This window comes from Pantherophis guttatus, chromosome 2 (assembly GCF_059756535.1).
Source record: "Pantherophis guttatus breed Tessera chromosome 2, ASM5975653v1, whole genome shotgun sequence".
In the NCBI taxonomy this organism is placed as follows: Eukaryota; Metazoa; Chordata; class Lepidosauria; order Squamata; family Colubridae; genus Pantherophis; species Pantherophis guttatus.
This window is the reverse complement of record NC_142064.1, coordinates 65,859,730-65,879,283: the sequence shown is the minus strand read 5'-3', so window position 1 is coordinate 65,879,283 and position 19,554 is coordinate 65,859,730. Positions and strand designations below refer to the sequence as shown.

The 19,554-nt window shown below is 38.3% G+C and overlaps 1 protein-coding gene across 12 annotated transcripts in view; it reads left to right on the top strand.

Annotated features, from left to right (window-relative positions):
- The window catches only part of LOC117661414 (transducin-like enhancer protein 4), a 163,685-nt gene that overhangs the window by 86,152 nt on the left and 57,979 nt on the right, over nt 1–19,554 (top strand). For 6 of the 12 annotated variants that reach the window (XM_087886106.1, XM_087886100.1, XM_087886102.1 and 3 more), the window contains 2 exons: nt 6,054–6,255; nt 8,023–8,039. In XM_087886106.1, coding sequence (XP_087742232.1) covers nt 6,054–6,255; nt 8,023–8,039 — 219 coding nt within the window. Of the gene's footprint in view, nt 1–6,050; nt 6,256–8,022; nt 8,040–19,554 lie in introns of all 12 variants that reach the window. The other 6 variants (XM_087886104.1, XM_087886097.1, XM_087886107.1 and 3 more) reach the window with 1 other exon arrangement.

Below are 19,554 nucleotides of genomic sequence, written 5' to 3'. Positions count from 1 at the left end.
GGCATATTGCCCCCAACAATCTGGCTCCTCATTTTACTGACTTCAGAAGGATGGAAGGCTGAGTCAACCTTGAGCCAGTGAGAATTGAACTGCTGACATTCCACAGAATTAGCCTGCAATACTGCATTCTAACCACTGTGCCACCACAGTTCTTTGATCAAACTAGTGATCAAATTATGCCCTTCCTAAAGTAAACGTTTCACAGGTCCTAAAGCCAGGCAGTACTAGCCAGATTATGTTGCTTTTCTGTACTTCTCTAAAAACAACAGCCTCATTGATTGTGACAAAGCTAAGGGAACTGGATCAACTTTGTTCTCTTATATGTAAATCTCTGACACCTTTTAATCAAGTTAGTATTGGACGGAGGAGCCAGATGGCCCAAACAAGTTTGCAAAGCCGTATCGTGGCTGAGAGAAAAATCAGTCATCCAACAACGCAACATCTCCTTGGTTGAAGAAAACCCAATCAGGCATTTCTTAGATAATTAACGTGTGAGTAAAAGATAAAACAGTCAGATACAGATTTACATGCTCCTTTATTTTCTATATGCTGACGTTGAGTATCTGCAGTGATGAACCTTTCCCATTCATATAGATTTTCCCATATAATCTAAAAAGTAGAAAGCTAGGGTTGTAACTTCCATCTGAAAAGTGAAAAGCAGCCTAGACTTGCAATGTCGGTAGGAGCTACATATTAAAACATTGCCTGGAGGGAGACTAAAGTATTGTTAGCTAAGTGTTTTTTTTTTCCCCCATGAGAAAGTCATACACAGAAATTGTGTTTGTGTTTTTCCATAGATAAAGTCTGTGTTGTGCAACTTGACTGTTGCATTGTGTTTGAGATTGGGATATGCTCTTATCTAGAAATACTACCAGCAATAGTCATTTGATGATATATTTTTTCAATGCTCCTGAGCTCTGCCAGGAATGATTTTGGGAAAGATGTAATAATTTACTTTTAATAGCTGAAGGGGGCATTGCATTGGAGGCCATGACCTGTTCTCTGTCATGTCAAAGAGCAAGACATGGAATAATTTTTTCAGATTACAAAAGACCAAATTCTGATTGAATGTTCAGAAGTCTTTTTAGTAATAAGAGCCTATTGATAGTGGAACCAACTCCTTAACAAGGTAGTAGATTTCATCCAATACAGGTAGCCCTCGATTTATGACCCCAATTAAGCCCAACATTTTTATTGCTAAGTGATATGACTGTTAACTGAATTTTGCTCCATTTTACGACCTTTCTTGCCACGGTTGTTAAATGAATCACAGCAGTTGTTATGGTTTACGATTGTAAAGTGAATCTGGTTTCCCCATTGACTTTGCTTGTCAGAAGCTCACTTAAAAGTTAATCACATGACCCCGGGACACTGCAGCCATCATAAATATCAGTCAGTTGCCAAGCATCTGAATCTTGATCACGTGACCTTGTGAAAAATGGTCATAGGTCACTTTTTTCAGTGCCGATGTAACTTTGAACAGTCACTGTTGTAAATCAAGGACGACCTGTATATGCCATCAGAGGTTAGACAGTCATGTGATAGGGATGTCTTACATGGAAACCTCTCTGTACTGAGCTTTGGGGGAGGGTGGGAATTTGGTGGTCTAAATATCTCCATTCAATTTGTGATTGTAAGAGTGCATAATTTCTGCTGATAGGATTTTGATTCAGTATTCCGGATTAAAGTGCATCCAGCATTCTACTCTTATTTTACCTTGCTGTTTCCATAACACACTTTCCAGGTTTCCTTATTATTCCGCCTCACCCATCTAATACTCATACTCCTCCCCGCCCTTTGTAGCTGTTTTCATATGCAGTGTGATTTGAATCACAATACCGTTGAGAATATTTTTAATTGGATGTTGCTTCTCTTTTTCCCAGCAGTGAGGAAAGGATGTACCATACAGCATGTATGTGGGTTGAGATATGAAGTGAGGTTTTTGCGAGATTAATTTGTCAGTTAACACTAAAGTGTCTTTGAGTTGGAAGAGGAGGTTAGGACTGTTTGGATAATGGCAGTAAGCTTTCAGGGTCTGTAAGGGGAAAAGCACTAGATTACTCTGGCATGGTGCTGGCTGGAAAATATCCAGTAGAAACCTGAATACTTTCCAGGAAAATTGGCTTCTGAATGTGCTGACTCCAACTAGAGGACATTATCAGCTAATTTGTCCATAGGATACATGTACATTGTTGTTGTTTTTTTAATTCGTTAACTTTTTAGATATGGGCAGAAGGCATCCTCCAAACTTCTGTTATCATTATTTCAGATTTCACGTTAGGAAATGACAGTGAAATCAATGCTAAAAACTTTTAAAGATTCTTTTCCTCTTTGTATGCTTTTCCATCAAATATACCAAATGTCAGCCCGGTTTATTATTTCTAGATTTTTGTACCTAGGGATGGAATGAATTGCATGCCATGCGCTGATACTTAGATATTTATGAATGCATTTAGACTCCCTTGTCAAATATGAAAGTTGCACGGAGGGAAAATTGGACATATTTCTTTTAAAATACTTCAAAATATTTATTATTTATTGAAAACATGGTGTAACTGCTCATCTTATATTGAATTTTGGGCGTCTCCCAATCAACAATAAAAAAACAACATAATTCAAATATCTACTAAAAACATAAGCATTAAAAAACTGGCACGAAAGTTAAGCTTCCAAAATCCTTGTTAAAGCCTCTCATCCAACTCGCCCTATCCTATCACTTGGAGGTAAAGCCAGATCTTAAGTGGTTTCTGGAAAGCTAGGAGGGTAGAGGACTGCCAAACTTTAAGGGAAGGGGTATTTCACAGAGCAGGGTCTGTCACAGAAAAGATACACTTCCTGGATCCCATAAGGTAGCAGTGTTTAAGGGAAGGGGCTAGGAACATGCCCTCCCTATCTGGTCCAGTAGGACAAATAGATGCCTTTAGGGAGAAGTGGCCCCTGGTCTTGTGCCACATAGGGCATTATAGGTAATAACTAGGTAATAACTTGAATTGTACCCAGAGGGAAACTGGGAACTAGTGCAACTCACACAACAGAGATGCCATATGGGTAAACCCATCACTTCATACACTGCCTCATTCTGGGCCAGTTGTAGCTCCCATGTAGTCTTCAAGGGTAGCCCCATGTAAACCGCAGTACTCCAAACTGGAATGGCCAGCCAATTTTTTTTAAAGATAAAATGTGCCACCCCAGACCATCCCAATGATGCCCTTGCAGTGATGTCCCGCTGCCTCGAAGCCGTGTGGATCTGGATGGGGAGAAATAGGCTCCGACTCAATCCTTCCAAGACCGAGTGGCTGTGGCTGCTGGCGTCCCGATATAGCCAGCTGATACCATCGTTGACTATTGGGGGCGAGTCATTGGCCCCCACAGAGAAGGCTCGCAACTTGGGTGTCCTCCTGGACACGCGGCTGTCTTTAGAAGAGCTTATGACGGCCATGGCCAGTGGAGCTTTCTATCAGGTTTGCCTGATTCGCCAGTTGCGCCCCTTTCTAGATTGGGACTCCTTACGCACAGTCACTCATGCCCTCGTCACTTTTTTTTTTTTTTAATTTGATTTATATGTCGCCCTTCTCCAGAGACTCAGGGCGGCTTATAATGTGCTAAGCAATAGCCTTCATCCTTTTGTATATTTATACAAAGTCAGCTTATTGCCCCCACAACTGGGTCCTCAATTTACCTATCTTAGAAAGGATGGAAGGCTGAGTCAACCTTGAGCCTGGCGAGATTCGAATCTGCAGTAATTGCAGGCAGCTGGTCTTAAAAACAGGGTGCTTTAGACCACTGTACTACCAAGGCTCTTCCCGACTGGACTACTTCCCGACTGGACTACTGTAATGCTCTCTACATGGGGCTACCCTTGAGGTGCACCCGGAGGCTCCAACTGGTCCAGAATGCAGCCGCGCGGGTGATTATGGGAGCGACATGGCGCTCACATGTAACACCTCTCCCATGCTTAATGTGCCCCTTGGTTTAAAGATATTACTTAAAACATTTGATTCCAGAAAATAAAGCCATAAATGATTGCCTTAATTATTAACTGTTTAATTATCTTGTAGAATACACTTATTCTACAAGAATAACAGAGGGATGGGGGAGGAACAATCAAAAGGTTGGTCATGATGGTGATTATGATCAATCAAAATGGAACAGTGATGAATTATGGGAAGAATAAGGTGAAATTCTTTAGCCAGTAAATGTGGAAAAATTGCCCTTGGACTGCAATTAGGTGAAGGCTTGGAAAAACCCAATATAATATTTATGCATTATTGACTAGAGCAGAGGAGAGTGGAATATATGGTTTTGCATTGATAGTAGGATGGGCTGATTTAATGGAGCAGAAATGCTTAAATTAAATACTTTAATTCGTATCTTTGAAATATTGGCCTGGTAATTCTGCTGGTGTTTTAAGATTTAATATTAATTTGAACAGATGCCCACTGTTGGCTAACTTTAGAAAATTTGGCTTGAATTTATTTTTTTGGCAAAAGCATACGTTTTCATTTAAACAAAAACTAAGCACTGATTAATCTTTCCCAAACTTTAGAATAATATTGGCTTGATAGATTGTAAACCCAATTATGAGGTTTTTTTTTTTTAAAAAAAAAAACTCCAGTTAAAAGAAGGGTTCAATTAAATGCCCTTCTTTCCAGTTATGAATTTGAAGGGCAGAAGAAAAACAAATACGTGGAGAAAATTGGAAGAGTTTTGAAGCAAAGGAGTAGGTGTATTTTTTTTTAATGTATAGCAAGACAGTTGTTGGCCCTCCCTCCTTTGAAAACAGGAAGGAAGGAAGGAAGAAGAGACAGCAAAATGAGACTTCATTTGTTTAAATAGCATGGTTTGGGAAAGCGAAAGCCGATTTTTAAAGTCATCTTGCGAATTATTGTAGGTGCAAGTGTGAAGTGAAAGAGTTCCCTGTTCGGGGAGATTGAGTGTGACATAAACCCTCCCTCCCGCCCTCCACCCACCTTCCTTCCCTTCCTCCCACCCTCCTCTCCTTCAGCAGTGACATCAACAAACCATCTAGGCCACAATGGTTAGTACAGCAGAGAGCTTGAAGCAGCTTGGGCTGAGGTCAAGCACTCCAATTCTAACCTCTCAAGGGCTTTCTCTATGTGTTGCCAGTGTACTGGTAAAAATGACTTTAAACTCTTGTCAGCGCAGCTACTGGTGCATGCATCGCAGTCCCACTCAAATAAACCTGTCACAACACAGAGTCAGCAGCTAGAGAAGAGTACAAGGGCAGGCCTCTAGCTTTTCATTCGAGCATCACTAAACGTGCACAGAGTGCCCAATTATTTCAGCATTATTGAGCAAGCCTACAGGAGGACCCAAGCCTTGCTACATTAGATTTTCTTTAGTAATTTGCTCAAGTACCGCTGAGGACACTTAAAGGACTTTAAACGGTGGCTGCAACCAGTTTCCTTTTCTGGATTGTTAATTCAGGTTTCCTTTTTTTCAAATTAACTCTTGCTGCATGCTGGGTGGCTGCTTGGGGAGAACAGCTTTAATGCTTGCTTTCTCAATTTTCAGCTTTCTTTTCCTTCAATAAATAAATAAATAAATTAAAAGCAAAACTTAATGGCTGCCTTGATAGTCAACTTGTGCATTTTGATTAGACTTTCGGTGTCCTTACGAGACTGCTCCTGGAAGAATAAGACTGAAGGAGTTTCACTTCAAATGTCAAGGTGCTATTTTCCTTTTGAATATAGCCCACGAAAAATAATACCATAGAGCGAATAACGTTGCAACCTCTCCCCCTAATCTTGACTTGAGCCAGAGTTATTGTTTAAGGCAGGCGTTCAGAGGTAATGCATTGCATTAAGCTTTGGTTATAAGCATCGGTCACAGCCATTCTTTATTCTCATGTACACCATGTTTCTGCCCTTTTGTTTCTTCAAGGGTTGGAATAATTTGTACCAAATCAGGATCATTGATTAGTTGACAGCCCTTGAAGACACATGAGTCCAGGACCTGCACATTGTTAGCTACGCTGAAAGTTTCTCTTCCTTGGAACAAATGCAATAACTCTGTTTAATTTTTCACAGCAGCAGCAACTCCAGGCCCAACATTTATCACATGGACATGGCCTTCCAGTGCCTCTCACTCCACATCCTTCCGGATTGCAGCCACCCACCATTCCACCCATTGGCAGCAGTGCGGGCCTCCTAGCCTTGTCAAGTGCCCTTGGGGGGCAGTCTCACCTACCAATCAAAGATGAAAAGAAGCATCATGATAGTGATCACCAAAGAGGTAAGACTTATTTTCTAGGTTTCAGTTTTCTGAGAAAGTTGCTTCGAATGTTAAAAGTCCTTGCCAAGTTCCTTGAGTTTTTTTTTTTCACTTCCTACCATTGTCTTTACTTCTGCTGTAACCTTCTAGTGCAGTTCTGCTGTCCATCTGTGTTGGCAAATATGGGAGCTATAGCTCAAGCTAGCCAAAAGAATCCAGATTTGGAAAGGGCATTCTTTTACCCTGTTTCCCCGAAAATAAGATCCAACCAGAAAATAAGTCCTAGCATGATTTTTCAGGATGCTCATAATATAATCCCTACCCCCAAAATAATCCCCAGTTAAGATTGTCAGCCAAATGGGTGCATTTAGTGCCGTATTTTCCCCAAAATAAGACCTAACCAGAAAATACACCCTAATGTGTCCTTTGGAGCAAAAATAGAATAGAATAGAATAGAATTTTTTATTCGCCAAGTGTGATTGGACACACAAGGAACTTGTCTTGGTGCATATGCTCTCAGTGTACATAAAAGAAAAATTAATATAAGACCCAGTCTTATTTTCAGGGAAACACGGTAGTTCTCCATTTGCCTATTTTAGACTCTAGGTTTTGGGGCAGAGCCCTGCCTATTTAATGGAGAAAAGTTAAGAGTTCATTCTTGATTCTTCTAAAGCTTGGTTGGTCTATGAGTCGAACTGAAGAGAAAGTGGCATTCTTCTCTACAAACATCCAGCATGTTTTAATAATGGGAAGCAATCAATTCAATCACTTTTTGTTTGCAGTGTTTAGGACCATAAAAGAAAATGGAAAGAGTTAATAATTCTTTAAGATTCCATGATATTGAAAAGCCCTGATCTTATCCATTGAAGGGGGTTCTCTCTGACTTTGGATTCTTCTCTACAAATGTCCAGCTTATTTTAATAATGGGAGACAATCTGATCTCTGAGATCAGAGCCATGTTTCCAACCTCATACAGGGTTCTCCAAAGAATCATATGAGCCAAAGTGACTGTCCCATGTCCTGTTCAGCTTCATACAAAGTCTCTATAAGCTGCTATGGCATCTTTTGAAACCGACTTTATTTTGCAAGGACCAATCTGGGTCAGCCTTACTTGAGCAATTCTTATTCTTCTTCCATAGGAGAAAGTGGCCAATAACTGCTGGTTATTATGTTTATGTGTGCAATAGGGTTAGTTAATATACAATAATAATGGCTAGAAAAAACTGTGAATTGTCTAAACAAAGAAGAAGCCATTTTTAGTTCCATGACAATGGAATAACAGGGGAGGAGAAAGGTGCCAGGAAAATGTGATCATAAATAAACCAATGTATCTCAGTGTGTGTAATTAAATAACTGTGACATTTTGGTGTTTTATAATACATAGGTGACAATTTGGAAGGGTAGTGTTATTAAACATTAAAGATTGAGGAGGCCTATGTGCTAAGAAATAAGGATCAAATGCAGAAGTAAGCATGCAACTGGTTTACAATTCTCTCTTGAAAAGATGCTCAGCCCTATATAATTTTGTGCTACTGCTGTAGCATCTTATAAAGGCTCTTGATCAACCAGTTGTGGTTAATGGAATCAACTTTAAACATTGGTTGTGCATGCTTAATAATTAACTTTATAAAAAAGTTAATATCTTTGCCATTTATCTTTTCATGGAGACTAAGGTTGTGGTATGTTTTTGGAGATAGAAGAAATACACAGTCTTGTATCAAATATCTTATATTTCTGTCTCTTTCCTTCTCTCATTTGCTCATGTTGCTGCTGCTGTTCTGCTTGAAGACAGAGACTCCATAAAGGTAAGATTCTATTTCACAGATGGAAGGAGTGAGCTAAAAGAATTGCAGTGCATTTATAACAATTGAACTAAAGCATAGGAAAAGTTATTATGGTAACTAGATGGTGATATCCATATTGATTAGTCTTGGGTAGACAATTTTAAAGCACTATATACACGTGAAAATTCACTGCTGGACTCTGTGAGCTTGTTATGTACCATATCATCAGAAGGGTTTTCCATTGTCAGTTGGCATGGAGATGCTTCTATTTTTGTTCTGATATACAGAAATCCCTTCCACTGGGAAAGGGCTGTAGCACATCTACTGTGAAGAACCTCTATGAAGATGTAATTGTTATCAACTGAGAAGAACATTGTCAAGACTTGTGCAAACAGGGAAGAAAAGTGGCCTCATTCTGCATCATATATATGTACATATACATATACATATACATATACATATACATATACATATACATATACATATACATATACATGTATGTATATATATCTCTCTCTTCTTGTTTGTTGGCTAATTCTTGAAAATACAATCTGCTGTTGTCAGAAATTTACTGGGGAATAAAGCAGAAGAGGAAGATCCTTCAGGGAGATGTTTTGTGTACCATGGCAGGAAAGATTCATATCAGAGTCTTCCTGCCTATCAATCTCCCAGGAGTTCTTATTTCTAGTGTATGTCTCCACAAGGGCTGAAATGGCAGAGAATAAATATATCATAGGCATGACTTTTATCTGTTAAATGGCTTAAGTCCCATACTATGAACCCTATAATGCATATTTCAGTGGGGTTAGCATTGGCATCTGGAAGATTATTTATATTTCAACAGGCCTGTACAAAACACTGCCTTTCAGAATTTTTAGTCAGAAAAGCATCCTAGATCTGGCACTAATCTATTGCTAAGCAGGGACATCTAAGCTTGTATACAATGTAAAGCAAAGTATTAAAGTCCTTTTAATCGTTCTGAAGTCTGTGGGTTTTTAAAACAATGTTTCTGCCAACTAGTTTCAATAGCGACTAATATGAAAATATAAATACTAAGACAATTTCATTAATCAAAGAACAAAAAAGGCTGCAACAAATAAAAATCTGCCCAAAGCACAGTAAAATTACTTAAGCCAGAAAATAAATTAAAAATCTTTATTTTCTAAACAAAACCAATGAACCCGCCAACTCCTGTGGCATAAGGACATCAGAAAAAGCTTTGGCAGAGCATAAAATGAATTAATTTCATGCCATCAACATTTTATGCCATCAACGTTTGAGAGCAGACTGCACATCCAGAATGGATTCTACATTTCATTTTGGTTATTTTGAAGGAGATCCATAGATGGGAAAAAGCCAATCTCGCCTCCATTGGTAACATTATATTATTGTTTTAATATTTATATTCTGCCTATTCTGGGCAAAGCTCAGGGCCTGGCTGAAATTTTTTTAAAAATAAGAACAATAAGGGCAAAGAGCAGAGAACTGAAAGTCACAGCAATACTTCAACTGTGGATGTAATGTCTCTTCTCTTGAGTTAATTATTTGGCTGTTAATGAAGTTCCAAGCATTTTTTTCTAAGACAGCTATTATTTAATTTGGACATAATCAAGATATGTATCACAGTGACTAGGCCAATGTTCCAAAGAAGACACATTGTTGGCAAACAAATCTTAGATAGTAAAGGTTTTTAGTTGCCTAAAAATAATTGATGGTTAGATTGAGCAAGGAAAAGGTATGGGGAAAAGCATCGGAGGTTGGGGGGAGCATGGAAGAAGAAAATTCTGGTTTCCATCATAAATACTGCAAACCTTCTTTAGTCATATTGTATCTCATATTCTCAGTCTATTTGTCAAGCACAAAGAATCTTACATTAAGTTGCAGTTTATTATCAAGCCTATATACAGGAATCTAGTCAAATAAAGTTCAATACCAACTTGGTAAAGGTCAATGGAATTCAAGAGGGGTTGTATTTAGGCCATTTGTGGGATTGTAACATCTCTAGACTGATGGCTTATTTAACTCCGCCCCCCTCCGCTCTTCTCCTAAAATATTACATTAAAAAAAGCCAGTTCTGCACATTAGAACAGATATTAATCAGGTACCTCTATTTATTGTATATACCTGATACAGGTAGTCCTCAACTTATGACCACAATGGAGCCCAACATTTCTGTTGTTAAGTGAGACATTTGTTAAGTGAGTTTTGGCCCATTTTACAACCTGTCTTGACACAGTTGTTAAGTGAATTATTGCATTTATTAAGTTAGCAACATGGCTTCCCCATTGACTTCACTGGTCAGAAGGTCACAAAAGCTGATTGCATGATCCCAGAACACTACAACCGTATGAACAGTTGTCAAGCATCTGAATTTTGATCATGTGACCATGGAGATGCTGCAATGGTCATAAAGGGTGAAAAACTGTCATAAGTCATTTTTTTCAATGCTGTTGTAACTGAATGGTCACTAAAGGAACTGTTGTAAGTCAAAGACTACCTGTACATAGTATAAACCACTGATGTTGTACTTTGAGTTGATCATGGAATTATGAGTGTATTTTACAGATGAGGGAAATAGGTTTACATTAACCAGATGAAGGGTAGAGAAATGAGATACCTAAAAGCCATTCCATCGAGGCTTCATGGTTTCATTTTTTACCAGTTCTTGATCTCTTTTTTTTTAATATGAAGACAGAGGTCTGAAGCTTGATCCTCAAATCAATCCTTTGCTGGTTTTGTTGGCTATTTTGTTATGTTATAACAGAGTAGAATTGACCTTGTTCTTGTCAACTTCACAGTTAACCTCAGGGTTCCTAATAGCTACAAACTGATAGGAACTGTCAGTTTTCAATCCGCAACAATTTTCAGTATGTGTAGCTGTGGCAGATTAAAAAGAGGGAGGGAGAGGGAGAGGGAGAAGGAGAGGGAGGGAGGGAGAGAGATGTCCCTGTGACACAGCTACGTTCGGCTTTTCTTGTCACAGTTTACGACTTTTCTTGCCATAGTTCTGAATAGGCTGCAGCCCCTTAGTGGCCTGTGGCTCAGGGGTGGAGACCCCTGATGTAAAGAATAAATCTTATCAACTGTCCTCTTCGGTGGTGACATGTGCTGAATGCATCCAGCAAGACCTCACTTTCCTTTGAGGTCTGAAGGTAGGATTGAGGTAGCAAGTCTGAAGACTTTCATTGTTGTGAAGTTTCACTCTAGAACTCCTCCCCAGTATGTATGGCCAGGTTGTCTGCTTTTTGATCTTTAGAAAGGCGTTGGATTAATGAACTAATGTGCTATTACTGCTTTTGCTATGTTTTTGTTCATTTTTAATATTGTGGTGTGCCAAATTTATTTTACTATGTATTAGAAGATTAAAGTCTGCTATTTTTTCAGTTGCTTCGGATGGGGGTGTATAAATACTTAATGAATTGCCTAATGAATGCTGAATACACTTTTCAGTTTTCTTTGAATGTGCAACCTTCTAATTCCAATTAATATTATGCCTTCAATATAAACATTGACACCCCCTTCTTTCCCCAATAAGACATCTTGTGATTAATCAAGAAACTGCATCTTTCAGCCATTCTTAGTGTCTCTTCCATTTTTTTCTGGTTACCCAGAAATGCCAAACCAGTAGTTGTCAGGCAACTACCAGGCGGCTAATCATATGCAACTGAACAACTGCTTTTTATTGTATTTTTAAAGGGTAGTCCTCAACTTATAACCATAATTAAGCCCAAATTTTCTGTTGCTAAGCAAGACAGTTGTTAAGTAAATTTTGCTCCATTTTATGACCTTTCTTGCCCCAGTTGTTAAGTGAATCATTGCAGTTGTTAAGTTCATAGCTGTTGTGATCCCGACTCCTGAGCCTGTCCTAACAGAGGAAGAGGACTCAGGAGGTGATGGGGAGGAACTGACAAGGCCTCCCTCTCCAGGATCCTCCTTTCTGGCAATGCCTCAGGTTCCATCCAAAGGCCAGGAGGAACAGCCTGGGATGTGCCAGGAGGAAGGCATATTGGAGCACCAATTGATAGGGAGCGAGGATGATGAATCCTGGCTTGATCCCAGGCAGCGTCGGAGGGAGAAGCGTGCGCAGCAACGGAAGAGGTGTGGGAGGGCCAGAGATTGAGCTGAGTCACGGAGCCACGCCCCACCAGGAATAAAAGTGGGTGGGATTGATCTTCAGGCTTTGTGATGGACAAAGTTAAACCCTGAAAGTCACATTGTGATCTCTGAAATTCGGCTTGGATATATTTTGGAATGAACATTGACTAAACTCTTGTCTCGTGGATAATTTGTTGCTCCTGGAACAAACTGAAGAGAAGTCCTCTTCTGCTTTATGGGAGTGACAACGGTCTTGGCAGGCATTTGGCGGTTTGCTGCCAAAACCTTGGTCTGCCAAGAATTCTAATCTGTTTACCTAATAAAATATTGGCAGGTGTCCTTGGTATTACGTTTGCCTGTGTGAGGAAGGGGGACAGAACAATAGCATGGTTGTTAAGTGAATCTGGCTTCCCCATTGCTTGTCAGAAGGTCACAGAAGGTGATCACATGACTCTGAGACACTGCAACCGTCATAAATACCTGCCAGTTACCAAGTGTCCATATTTTGATCATGTGACAACAAGGTTGCTGCAGTGGTCATTTTTTTTGAAAAAAAATGCACTTTTTTTCAGTACCATTATAACTGCGTGGTCACTAAATGAATGGTTGTAAGTCAAGAATTACTGCTATTGGATCACAAGTGACTGTAGCTATTTCCATGCGTTTTTCCATAGTAGGATGTGCAAGGCTCTTTGATTAAAATAGCAAACTTTATATAGTAAATTCTTTAAAAGCTAAATATTATGAACTACTATGCTTGGCGGGTTATTTGTTTCATTTTTTCCAGTGTAGGAACACTGAGAATTTATGGTTACATACACTTTTGAAATTAAACCTAAAAGAGGCATATTAATAAATTGCTGAGTGAGTTGTGAGTGTGTATAAATTCTCTTGCTTGCTGGCCAGCAATGCTCAAAAAGTCAAGAAAGGGCAATGGAAATGAACCAATGAGGTGTGTCATTGTTTGGTAGATGAGACTAATTCACCTGTCATTATTTGGGTTCCTCCTTTCTAAACCATTAGGTGGGCATCCAGTGTGACAGCATACAAAGTACAACTCTTTTTCCACTGATTTATTAGACAATGAGAGCTATAAATAAATGTTTGTCTTGTACAGCCATCAAGTAGCAAAGTTGGATTGTCTCTGCATCTCGGGCTTGTTGCCAGCTTTGCAAGGTGAAGTAGTTTGCTAATTTCTTTAAATGTTATCCATAATACCCAGAGTAGCAGTTAGTTGCTTGTTCTATTGATCTGTTCTCTCTTAAGTGGCTCCTGGTTAAGAAAGGCTTTTTATGATTGTCTGCTATGTGACTTGAGATGGTTTTTATTGGCCAGAACGTGCCAGTTGCCAGCAGCTGGAGACTGTGTGCTTGTATGAAATAATTTATTCATGCAAGATAATGCTCCTTAACATTTAACAGGTAATGAACGTGACATAAATTTCCTGCTTGCTTTTAATTTTCCCTTTCCTCTTCTAATGTGCAAACAGGCAGCTTTGGTGCTCTAAATAATAAGTAATTTTTGGCCATCTGTCAAAAGGAAATTTCAATACAAATTTAAATTAATGGTGCCTGAAATTTTTTATAGCTTCTCTAAAAGCCTCTAATGTGCAGAAAATTCTGAATCTGCTGGTAGTAATTAGTGTACCATGTAATGAGGATGTGGGCAACATTATGCAGCCCCAGTGTAACATTTTGATATGGTAGCAAAAGTTTGATTTATACAAGGTTGTGGCTGGGTTTAATTGTGAGAGACGCTTTCAAGTGTTTTCTTGAAGATACAGATTATTAAGCAGGGCAGATTTTAGAACAGCTCATAAAATGTAAATTTAGGTGTTGCTGTAAGAGTGAAATAATTAAGGTAAGCGACTCACTGGTATGCAAAGGAGAGAAACCTGTCCAATTATATTTATGTTCTAATATTTTGGAAGAGTGCTATTGCCCTCATCACATGGTTGTCAACTTTGTCATTCATTCCTTTCCTTTTATGTTATTATTACACTATTACTATGGTAAGTCCTACTCCCCCCCTCAAATTCTCCCCAAAATAAAGGATTTGTGAAATAGCAAAAGAACTAAATGTTTATTATTACATATTTTATTTATGAGTTGCTGTGTAACTGAAACTATTTAGGCAATGTATGCAATAAAATTCATGAAGAGGTATCCTTAAGCTAGAATGCAAACTCTTAAAGAAAAATAGGATGTTAATTATTCATCCTAAAAAATGGATACAGAATTTTTTCTGACTGTTTTAAAAAAAAGGGTTAAAGATGTCCTAAATCTTAAATTGATATCTATAGCATAGTTCAGATAAACTAGAATGATCCTTACATATCTTTTTTTTTTATTTTACTCACTGTAAATCTGTAAATCTGAGTTTCTACCAGTAAGTTAACTAATGAAATGAGTAATATGAGTTTTAGACAATAATGGGACATAGTGAAATTTACTTCCAAATGAATATGCAGAGAATAGCACGGCTCATGGTTCTTGTCTATGCTTGTTCTTCATGCATTAAGCATGTATTGCTAGACTGTTTTGGAAACCTTGTGGCTCCTTACTCTGTCCTCAGCACTTGTGAATTGACTACCAATGGAGAAACACTCAGTTTCTGAGGTCCAGGAAAGCCATGAGAAACAATACCCTTGCCTGTCCATACACTTAAACCTCTGGTGTTTTTTATTCTTGAAAAAGCAATGTGATCTAAATACTGGCACTTTCCTATCTATGCAGTCCTTGATTATATAGATCCCCTCTCATGTGGATTAATTTATACAGAATAACAGAGTTGGAAGGGACCTTGGCAGTCTTCTAGTCCAGTCCCTGCACAAGCAAGAGACCCTGTATCATCCTAGACAAATGGTTATCCAATCTCTCCATAAAAACCTCCAGTGATGGAACACCTATAACTTCTGGAGGCAAGCCATTCTACTGATTAAGTGCTGTTAAGCCATTATGCAGTGATGAATGTGGAACTTGAGAGAGATCTATACAGGGGATAAAGAATGTTGGTGATGAGAGATTTGGAGGAAATTAGGGAGGTGTGTGTATGGTCACTAAACTATCAAAAGCTCTTCCCGGGGTTGGGGAAACATATTTGTGTCAAGAAGGCCACCAGCAGGATGCAACACATTTGCTGCACTCAGTTTCTGCTTCCTTAAAACCATCTTAGTTCAAATACATATTTTTTCCATGACCCTACAGCTACTGTGAAACTTTTTAAGGAAGTCAACTACTAACTGCTGCAAGATGCTAAAGAAATAGGGGCGCTAAGGCTATCAGATTGCCTTGCCAAATAACTTTGTAAATATATTTTTGCCATTGCTTAAATACTACATCAGTCATCATACCAGGCACAAGAAACCAGGAGCCAGGATAGAGTTTAAAAGCACTGCGAATTTATTCCATGCAAACATACACTAGAATCTGATCTACCAACAGTCAAAGCAAATTGGTGCTAGATAAGAGTCAATGGACTTCAGGGGGAGGGGGGGCAGGACATGTCTCTTTCAAGGGCTCAAGGAGTCCAGACTGATGATGCGTTTGTCTTTGCCCTTGGGCTCCGCCTGGTATTGTCTGGAATAATAATAATACATTTCTAACCTCAAAACTCAGAATGGTTTTGAATATCAGAAAGGCCTTTTCTACAATAATAAGCTGCAAATATTTTGCTAGACAAGATTTTTTTATTCCATGCCATGCTATAACCATTGACCATTAGATGGAACTTCTAATTAGATCCCATCCTGTCTTTGAAAAGTCAATGGTTATTTTATATGGTGGAGGTTTTTGTAAAATATTCAACAGTATTAATGGAAGAGGCACCAGTTAAATTTGCATTTTCTAAACAAGTTACAGTGTGACTCTGGTCAAATTATGAGGATTTGGCTACCAATGAACTTAGCTGTTGGCAGTAGAAGAAATACACTGCTGTCAGGCCTATTGTATCAGTTAGTGGTGAAATTGTTGCATGCATAATTGGGCAATGGGAGTCTACAGTTGTAGCAGATATCAATGTGTATGTAGAGAGAACGACCATCCATGTGAGTAACAATACACCATGGTTGCAAGAACAAGAGGCTACTCAGATGGAGAAAAATTGTGGGGATCAAATCTATCTATGCTCCAATGAACTGCAGCAACCTTGATGGGTGAAGGGAAGATTTGCAAAGGTTGTCTCACAGCCCAAGAAATTCCTGATAGTGTAAAATATTATGGGAGATTTTGTAGCAAGGCATTTGGGGATAGAGCAACTGAAATCTATTCATCTACGAATGCCTTTTGTCTTATTTGTCTTTCAAACAGAAATAAGAAACTATAACCATATATTTTGTGAGGACTTGTGATGCTGTTGAGAGACTGAACAAGGTGACATAAAATAGTCTGGGCCTACTATAAATCTAACCTATTTCTTGTGATGCAGCTGAATAAAAATAGTGCCTTGAATTCTGTAGAGATGCACTAGTTTCTATAGCGGAGCAGAGGCGAAATACCATTTAACAATTTGAAATACAGATGTATTTGCTTTTAATAAAAAAAAAGCTAAAATGGCCCAAACTCTGATATTTTTCTTTGTATGGAGAAATAGTGGGAATTGAATCTGGTCTCACAAGACTTGTAGGGATTAGCTCCGTTGGTCCCCTGCTCAACATAGCTGAATCTCTTGAAGTAGTAGTTCTGATGATTAGATCAGAAAAACAAGAGTGCTGGAAAAATTGTGCTGTGTAATTAGAAGAGATTATTTTAAGAGCCCAGGAGTCTGGTGATTGTCTTGCTCTCTGTTTAGAAATATGGCAGATGGTCAGAAACCACAACGAAGAACCCCACAATTTATCAGGCAGGCTACTATTTACTCCAACTCAAAGGATGACATGAATTTAGGACTGATTTTCCAGGAGAGTATTTTGCAAAGAAACCCAGGGTGAATTACCCTTTCATTTAGAAGGAAGTATTAGTTCTAATATTGGAAAAGGAGGGGCTGGTCCTTTCCTGCAAAATAATTAGGGTTTGTTTTTATTTCAATTTATTCTGATCTTGCAGTACAACATGTTGTTTGGCATTAATAGATACCTGCCTTGGGGCATATAGACTGTGGGGAATGTTACAGGTGTTCTAATATCTGTAATGTAATTGTTTGTGAACCAGATGAATGAATATCTATGGGGCTCAGCCAATTCTCTGATGATGAAACTTGAGTGGACTGATGATGTGATTGGGTGAGACAAGCTTGCTTGTTCAGCATCACATCTACTAAGCACCGAAGTGTAACAAATATTAATTAGCAAAGCTTTAATTTTTATATTAGTTTGTCGTAAATGACTAACACTGCATTTTTCTTCAAAATGTATTTTCCTTTTGACTTAATATTCTACGCATATGTATGCATACAGAGACACGTATGTATGTATTTAAATTGCAATTTAATTTACAGTCTGGTAAATTGACCTTTCTACCCCCACCTGCTTTGTGTTTTTTTACATATGTTTCTTATGGTGTTCGTTGTATATTGATGCTGTTTTATGCATATTAAGTAAGCATGGAATGTTTATTTAAGGCTAACAACATATAATTAGAATGACTTATTTTACTATATACTTACTCAATTAATTATTTAGAATAGGGACCTTGGAGCCCAGAGAACAGATGTTCTAGTTACCCAGAAGGCAAACATCTTAAAAGACCTTAACTTCCAATATTGAATAGATTCGTCAAATACGTTCACTAGGAACAGAATGTGATATTGGCTGTGAGGGACTGAAATGTGAGTAAATTTGTTGCTGGGCTTCCAGTACTTCCAACTGGGTTGTTTGTTTTTTTTCATACATCATGGTAAACCACAGTACAATGTTTTGGTTTGGACTTGTATGTTGTGTGAATCTAGCCCACTTTATTTTCTTTGCCATAGTTTGTGGCCTAGGTTTATGCATGAATCTGTCTATTTTTGGCTCATTCATACACTATGATTAAGCAAACTATAGCTTATGTTGATGTATGAATCCAGTCTGAATGTGGGTTCTCATTACTGAATGATCCTCTCCACAGAAATGTAGTGAAGAGGACAGTAGGTCTACTGTGACTGACATAACTTTCCATTTGTGGGAAATCCTTTTTGTGTAACATAAGAATCGGTTAATCATGTGAATCCACATCTATATACTGAGCAGAATTAAGGTGAGCATAAGATGTGATTTATTGAGTAAAACAGTTGTTTTAAAAATGGGTAAGCTGTTGCCCAGTTCAAAGTTTTCTACCTCCGAATATTTATTTCTAAGAAAAAAGGGGAAAGAAACTACTGAAGTGTGTCTTGAGATTACCCAAACCGTCATATAGTTTTACTATCACAATTAGCTTTTATGTTGAAATATTGAAAAGTGCTGCATCTTATTCACACATAAAAAAGTTTGTGAAAAGAGAATAGTTATATTCCAATGCAAATGTAGTAAAAATATTTTTTACTCTGGCCCAAGGAAATACCGGTAGGTGTTATTGTTTTAAAGTGGTTTCTTTTTTCTCTTTCATATATTAATTTTATAATTAATCTGTAAGTCTCTTTTGAGTCAATCTTGATTACTCACGATATTGTGGAAATGTAAAGTAAATTTATTGGCAAATATTCAGGAGTGGTTTGCCATTGTGTTTTTCTGAGCTATGACTTCAAGGAACCTGGGCAGTTGCTTGGACTGTACTTACATCACAACTGAATATTGATTGTTCTAGTTCAATATCATTGACAGTGATGCGAAACATCTCTCCAGAGTTTTAGACAGGAATGTTTCCCATCTTTTCCTGGAGGGAGTTGAGTCTGGGAACTTGTACATATAAAGCATATGTGCTACCATTGAACCATAAGGCCTTTTCCTTTAAAGATCTCTGCTGTTTACTTTCAGCACACTAATGTGCTATATTATGGGGAACTAGAAATTTATGGTGGCTGATAGGCTGATCTTATTTCTAAGAGTGAACAGGGACTTTGCTCACTATCCATGATATTAAAATATTGAATTTTTATTAAAAGGAGGACCTGTGGCTGCTATCCATCAACATTACTATTTTGTACTGCTAGAAGACAATATTTGTAGCTCATGGTTGAACTTTGGGGTCTTTGATGCTCTCTGAACTTGGTGGTTTCCTTGCAGAGATTTCATCAGTTCTGATGATGTTTCCTAGTTTGGTAATGAAACATCTGCAAGAAAACCACCAAGCTCAAAGAGCACGAAGGACCACATTGTTATTTTGATTATTCCTGCAGGGAATTCTATCAGGGGCAGCCGCATTTAGTAAGGCCGTGTCTTCTTCACCAATGTAATGAATGCTTTCCCCCATATATGTAAATATCTGTTAAGATCAAGAGAAGTAGAATTCTTTGTTTTGTGAATGGTAGATTCAGAAAAGTCATTTTAACTTTTGCAATTCCAGAAAACCAACGTATCTCTAATTAA